This window comes from Thalassophryne amazonica, chromosome 7 (genome assembly GCF_902500255.1).
Source record: "Thalassophryne amazonica chromosome 7, fThaAma1.1, whole genome shotgun sequence".
NCBI classification, from domain to species: Eukaryota; Metazoa; Chordata; class Actinopteri; order Batrachoidiformes; family Batrachoididae; genus Thalassophryne; species Thalassophryne amazonica.
In genome coordinates this window covers 76,274,376-76,281,571 of record NC_047109.1, presented here as the reverse complement: position 1 = coordinate 76,281,571, position 7,196 = coordinate 76,274,376, and the positions used below count along the sequence as shown (strand labels likewise).

Below are 7,196 nucleotides of genomic sequence, written 5' to 3'. Positions count from 1 at the left end.
GTTTTCTTTCTTAAAATATAGAGATGTGGACACTTTTCTTTTTGGGTACAAACTGAGTTGGGGGGTAGATGAATGATGGGGCAGCAGGTAAGGCTGAGGAGGTGGAATCAGGTGAGCGACGTGACACTTCCTCAAAGAAGAAAAGGATTGGTGCTTGCCCCGGTTGTTCCTCCACCTCCTACTGACGTTCCTGCCCCCATCACTCCTCCCGTTCCACTTGTCCCTCCCAAAATCAGCTGAGGAGGTGCTGTCCCTCCAGGACCTAAAAGGGAGGCACCTGGAGCCACCATAGGCGAGAGGCTGCTGTAGGGCAAACCCATGGGGCCGGACTGCACCATGCCCATTCCTGGAGCTCCCATGCTTATTGGCCCCATTCCCATCCCAGGTTGCACCATGCCCAGCATGGGATTTGGAGGCACAGGACTGGTGCGGAGGCTGCTCAGGCCGAGCGACGACGGCTGAGGTGAGATGGAGGTCATGGGCGGGGCCACACCAAAAGGGTTGGAAGCAGCGGGTGTCGGAGAAACCCCCCTGCTGGAAATAGTACTGCCTGGTGTCACTGCCATCCCAGGGACAGGCGATGAGCCTGAGGGTCAGAGGTCACAGCTAATTAGACCAAAGTGCTTCTTTACAATAAGTGGGTTTTTTTTTCTCCCCAACCTTTATTTTGTGCAAACATTCTTATATCATCTTACAATTTTTTGTTTTTTTTAAGACTGGGCCTAATAGTCTATTCACTTTCAGGAGCGACTGAACCAGGACATTTTTAAGTGGCATATCTGACACTGCAAAACGAGCTGTATTACTAATGAACGGACTATAATAAGTTGCACAACTAGGGTGTCAGTTTAACAGATTTTCCAAAAAGGTTTTATTTACTGTGGTCACACTAATTTTGAAATGAACAGCTGAGCTATCTCAGTTTACAAGATGATTGCACATCTACATTGCTTTGTATGGTAGAAGTCAGTAATGGCACATACAACATGTATACTGAATTCATGGTGCATTCTGCTGCACCTCATAACTCCAGAATCAATAGTGGAATGTCCACTTAGAGTGTTTAAAATAGCAAAGTTTTTTTTTCTTCATTTATGGAAATATAGGTGCATATAAATAAATAACCCATAAAAATTGTAATAAATCCTACAAATGTACAACAAATACCTGGACATTTGCTGGACTTAAACTTCAGTCTGTGTACAAACATTCTCCAAAGTTTCAGTTATCGTGGTCGCTTTGCATAAAAGTCATGTTCTTCCATGATATAACGGACCTGGAGGCCTATTTCGCCAACAAATCATATCATTTGGAGCATATTGTGGAATGAATATACTTATACTTTTCCTGCAGCTGAGGGTTCATTCTGGGCTCTGAAAGCTGTGGTGTCAATTTGGCACAAGTGGACATGGAGTGCAACTCTGGTGTCACCGAAAGCACGCATCACTCCAGACACGTAATCTGCCTCCCGATTACTGTAATGATGAGAACCTGTCGCACTAAATAAATAACGACCTGTCACCATGGAAGACAAAATGAGCTAAATATTAAATGCATCCTTTTTCCATGTTTCTGTACGTGCACATGCAGTTTGGATTATGTGTGCGAGTCCCCCCCCACTACCATGCGCCTGACTGCATGTGCATGAAATCACCTTGCGTGGAACATATTAATATATAAGTAGGTACATTAACTTCATTGTGGACTCATCAGTTTAGTCCTTTTTTCCAGGAATTGTACAATTCAGAGTTTGACTCACAGAGTGCCGTGTGGAGCTCCAGTCCACTCGGAGGAGCACAAAGTGAGAATACAACAACAGTAATGTGACCTTTTTCAGGTGTTAATTTTCCAATGATGTTATTTTTCTGCAGATTTAGATGACGCCGCACGTGAAGGACTGAAAAAAGCACACGCACTCACGCAAACAAGATAAATCCAAACTGACAAGCGTGAAAAGTGACATTTAATATTCAAACTTGTGCACCCAATTCTTGTTTTTAAACATTATGTACGCTGTACCAATCATGCCAGGTGTCACAAAGCAAACCCTCATCTGCGTCATGACACATGGATAACAGATCAAGTCTGTTGCCTGTAGGGGTAAAACATGGTGGTGACCTTGCATGCCCTGCGGCTGCTCAGGTAACCATGAAGGACCAACAGGAACCCTGAACATGAGATGCTAAAGGGGCTCTGGAGAAACAAGACATCCTCTATGCTGGATCAGGCATAGGAGACAATGTCCTGTAACTCAATGACTGAAAGTGGATTAAGGCTGCAGCAGGTCCTCAGACCTCAATCATCTGGACCTTACTAGTTATTTGACCAGGCTCAGGATACATCAAGGACTGTGGGTTTGTCAGCATGCAGCAACATTCCCACAGTAAACAAACCCATGTACTGGTGCCTCTCAATCGACCCTGAGTGCAGATTCCATCAGTGTTAGAAAAGCCAATGAAGAGCCTGGGCAAGCTCTTCACTAGCAACCTGAAGGACATCACTTCCTGAAGGACACCACTTCACGCCAAGGTACCAACGATTACCTCGACACATGGCTCATGGCTGTGGACAAGTGGGGGCTTCCTGGTAAGTTTAAGGCCTGGATCTACCAGCATGACATCCTGCCTCGTCTCCTCTGGCCACTGCTTATCTACTAAGTCCCCATTACTATCGTGGAGTTTTGACAGGAAGATCAGCCAGTTCCTACGCAGGTGGCTGTGTCTGCCACAGAGCTTAAGTAGCATTGCACTCTTCAGGCATAGCATCAAGATGCAGCTTCCATTCAGCAGTTTAACCTGAGCAGTCCTGCTCTACAGGGATTCCACCAACACCAAGGTTTCCTCTACAGGACGGAAGTAACATGCCCAGGACGCAGTGGAACGGGCAGAGGCAAGCTTGCGACACAGCATCTTGGTGGGCAAAGTGGCTACTGGGCAGGCGGGTAGTATTTCAAAACCAAATTACACAACGGCCAGCGGAAAGGAGAAGCGGAAGCTGATCTAGGAGGAGGTATGCACAGAGGTGGAAGAAGCTCGCTTGAGCAGAATGGTGGGCATGTCCAAGCAGGGGGCCTGTACCAAGTGGGAGCATTCAGCTGGATTTAAGATCACATGAGCAGAACTCTGAAGATTGAGCCACATCACTTCAACTTCCTAGTCCAGTCAGTGTATGACATCCTCCCGAGCCCTGCCAACCTGTTCACCTGGGGCCTGGTGGACTCACCTACTTGCCAACTCTGCCAGAAAAGGGGATCTTTAGAATACATCCTCGGCTGCTGCCCAAGGCCTTGGAAAATGGTTGTTATTGCTGGCGCCACGACCAGGTTCAGCTGGCAGCAGCAGACACCATCTGCAATGGCATTATCAACAGCAAGTGGCAACACCTCCAAGTGTACCATCACCTTCGTTTGAGCAGACGAGAAGGCCCAGCTCTGCAAAAAGACCCACGGAGGCTTGCTTGCAAGAGCAAGGGCCTGGCAACTACTGGCTGACCTTGGGAGACAGCTGAGATTCCCGGACATCATTGTGGCAACATCACTCTGGCCAGATATGGTGTTGATGTCCGGGGCAAGCAAGCAGGTGGTGCTACTGGAGCTAATTGTCCCCTAGGAAGATCAGCTGGAGGAAGCTCAGAAGTGGAAGAGGGCCAAGTATGCTGACCTAGTGGCTGAGTGTCATAGGACTGGGTGGAAGGCTCACTGCAAGCCCACTGAAGTGGGTTGCAGGGGCTTGGCAAGCCAGTCTCTACATTGGGTCATGGGACTCCTAGGGATCTGCGGACTGCATAGGCGAAGAGCCTTGAAAAACATAATGGAAGCTGCTGAAAAGGCTTCAGGTTGATTCTGTTGAAGAGGGGAGATGTGAGGCATAGTGCACTACCTGGACACAAGTCAGGGTTTAATCATTCCCGGCTGGGTCACCCGGGTGAGGGTTTCTGATGTAAAACCCAAAACACCCCGTGACCCTGGTTAATTTACTGAAGATGTGTCCAGGTCACACCACGAAGTGTATCTCAGTACTCTCCATGTGCACCGGCCCATCTGGGAACAGATCAAAAAAACAATCTTTCCACCCTGACAAAGGAACACTTAAAAGACATCATTAAAAATCCAAAATTAACATGACTTTTATGACCATGATGAGTGTATGCAAACGTCTGACTACAATTGTACATTTTAATCTCTTCATGTCTACCTGAAAGATCCTGTTACCAGGTGTACTCTGACAAGCCTCTCTTCCCCTTTCCTTTTGTATTCCATGTTAAAGCTTAGTAAAATATTTGCAAATAATCATTTTTCCTCACCAACTGCTGTTCATCAAATCCATTAGTAACTGTCAACAGTCAGTTGTCCGTCAACAGTGTAAAAAGAAGGTTTTTATACTTTAAAAAAAAAGAAAGAAATATTACTCTTTGCTCTATTTATTGTGTTTATACACTCAACAAAAATATAAACGCAACACTTTTGGTTTTGCTCCCATTTTGTATGAGATGAACTCAAAGATCTAAAACTTTTTCCACATACACAATATCACCATTTCCCTCAAATATTGTTCACAAACCAGTCTAAATCTGTGATAGTGAGCACTTCTCCTTTGCTGAGATAATAATCCATCCCACCTCACAGGTGTGCCATATCAAGATGCTGATTAGACACCATGATTAGTGCACAGGTGTGCCTTAGACTGTCCACAATAAAAGGCCACTCTGAAAGGTGCAGTTTTATCACACAGCACAATGCCACAGATGTCGCAAGATTTGAGGGAGCGTGCAATTGGCATACTGACAGCAGGAATGTAAACCAGAGCTGTTGCTTGTGTATTGAATGTTCATTTCTCTACCATAAGCCGTCTCCAAAGGCGTTTCAGAGAATTTAGCAGTACATCCAACCAGCCTCACAACCGCAGACCACGTGTAACCACACCAGCCCAGGACCTCCACATCCAGCATGTTCACCTCCAAGATCGTCTGAGACCAGCCACTCGGACAGCTGCTGAAACATTCAGTTTGCATAACCAAAGAATTTCTGCACAAACTGTCAGAAACCGTCTCAGGGAAGCTCATGTGCATGCTCGTCGTCCTCATCGGGGTCTCGACCTGACTCCAGTTCGTCGTCGTAACTGACTTGAGTGGGCAAATGCTCACATTCGCTGGCGTTTGGCACGTTGGAGAGGTGTTCTGTTCACGGATGAATCCCGGTTCACACTGTCCAGGGCAGATGGCAGACAGCGTGTGTGGCGTCGTGTGGGTGAGTGGTTTTCTGATGTCAATATTGTGGATCGAGTGGCCCATGGTGGCGGTGGGGTTATGGTATGGGCAGGCGTCTGTTATGGACGAAGAACACAGGTGCATTTTATTGATGGCATTTTGAATGCACAGAGATACCGTGACGAGATCTTGAGGCCCATTGTTGTGCCATACATCGAAGAATATCACCTCATGTTGCAGCAGGATAATGCACGGCCCCATGTTGCAAGGATCTGTACACAATTCTTGGTAGCTGAAAATGTCCCAGTTCTTGCATGGCCGGCATACTCACCGGACATGTCACCCATTGAGCATGTTTGGGATGCTCTGGACCAGCGTATACAACCACGTGTACCAGTTCCTGCCAATATCCAGCAACTTCGCACAGCCATTGAAGAGGAGTGGACCAACATTCCACAGGCCACAATTGACAACCTGATCAACTCTATGCGAAGGATATGTGTTGAACTGCATGAGGCAAATGGTGGTCACACCAGATACTGACTGGTATCCCCCCCCAATAAAACAAAACTGCACCTTTCAGAGTGGCCTTTTATTGTGGGCAGTCTAAGGCACACCTATGCACTAATCATGGTGTCTAATCAGCATCTTGGTATGGCACACCTGTGAGGTGGTATGGATTATCTCAGCAAGAGAGAAGTGCTCACTATCACAGATTTAGACTGGTTTGTGAACAATATTTGAGGGAAATGGTGATATTGTGTATGTGGAAAAAGTTTTAGCTCTTTGAGTTCATCTCATACAAAATGGGAGCAAAACCAAAAGTGTTGCGTTTATATTTTTGTTGAGTATATATTAAAACAACAGCTAAACTACATGCAATGACGTCTTATTTGCCTATGAATACCCATTTATATATTTTTAATAACAACATATACAAAATTAAGGAATTTTGAAACTGGATTTCTCAAAATATTGTAAAATGAGAACAGAAATGTATATAATGCATGAAAGACTGAAAGCATGTTTAGGCCCTTATTTTAGGAATCAGTAAAAAACTAGTTGCTGTACTTTGTTTCAAATTACATGTATTGACACAGTATATTATGCAGCATCTATGCATTACTGTGAATTGCTCACAAATGTTTAGTTCAATGTGATGACACACTTTAAAGAGCGTTTACCTTTCAGGCAACACGTTAACTGGATGGCTGCGCTTACCTGTGTTCTGAAGGAAAGGGTTATGTGCCGAAGATGAGGAGACAATAGGAGGAGGAGGAGGTTGTTTGGGTTTAGATGACACCAAGGAATCAAGGTCCACCAGTGCTGCATTGGGACCAAGGAAGGACTCAGGCGTCTTACGAACGGGAAGTGAAGAACCAAGAGACGATAAATCAAAAGGGACTGGAGAGCTTGTGCTGTCACAGCTGGTTGACCCTCTCAGTTCTGGGTCTCCTAAGAGTGGGACATGGAACAGTGAGACCAAAGACACGTGCAAAAAAAAAAAAAACCCCATTGGATATGAACCACAAAACAAAGGGGAAAAAAACCTACCATGACCAAACACACACACTAGAGGAGGATGAAATGCCTGTTATGTGTACATGCATATGGAAAGTCAGTAATGATACTTTGACGAAAATCCCTGTAAAATATGTCAATGTATTTCAGTCTTTAGTTTATGTAGCTTTTAGTGTGAATGTACCTGTGCCATTAGTGTGTTTGGCGGTGCCACTCCAGATGTCAGAGGTGACTGGGTCAGAGGCAGGGACAGGCCCATCCCTTGACCAAGGGTCTATTGGCCCCCCTGAGGAAGAAGTGCTGGGGGGTACTGGGGGGCCCCAGGGGTCAGCACTGGGGGGGGTCACAGCTACAGGACAGGGGAGGAGACGCAGGGGAGGGAAGGGTTAACACAACACCTTTCAGGTATCATTCACAATAAGGAGGGTACAGGAAACTGGGCTGGGTTCCAACACTGTTTCTCTCCTTGA

At 45.9% G+C, this 7,196-nt stretch overlaps 1 protein-coding gene across 3 annotated transcripts in view; it reads right to left on the bottom strand.

Annotated features, from left to right (window-relative positions):
- Positions 1-47: 47 nt before the first annotated feature.
- The window catches only part of epn1 (epsin 1), a 40,858-nt gene continuing 33,709 nt past the window's right edge, over positions 48-7,196 (bottom strand). For 2 of the 3 annotated variants that reach the window (XM_034174586.1, XM_034174587.1), the window contains 3 exons: positions 6,911-7,075; positions 6,427-6,660; positions 48-586 (listed from right to left, as the gene is read on the bottom strand). In XM_034174586.1, the coding sequence (XP_034030477.1) occupies positions 132-586; positions 6,427-6,660; positions 6,911-7,075 (854 nt within the window). In that variant the 3' untranslated portion in view covers positions 48-131. The remainder of the gene's footprint in view (positions 587-6,426; positions 6,661-6,910; positions 7,076-7,196) is intronic. The other variant, XM_034174588.1, reaches the window with a different exon arrangement.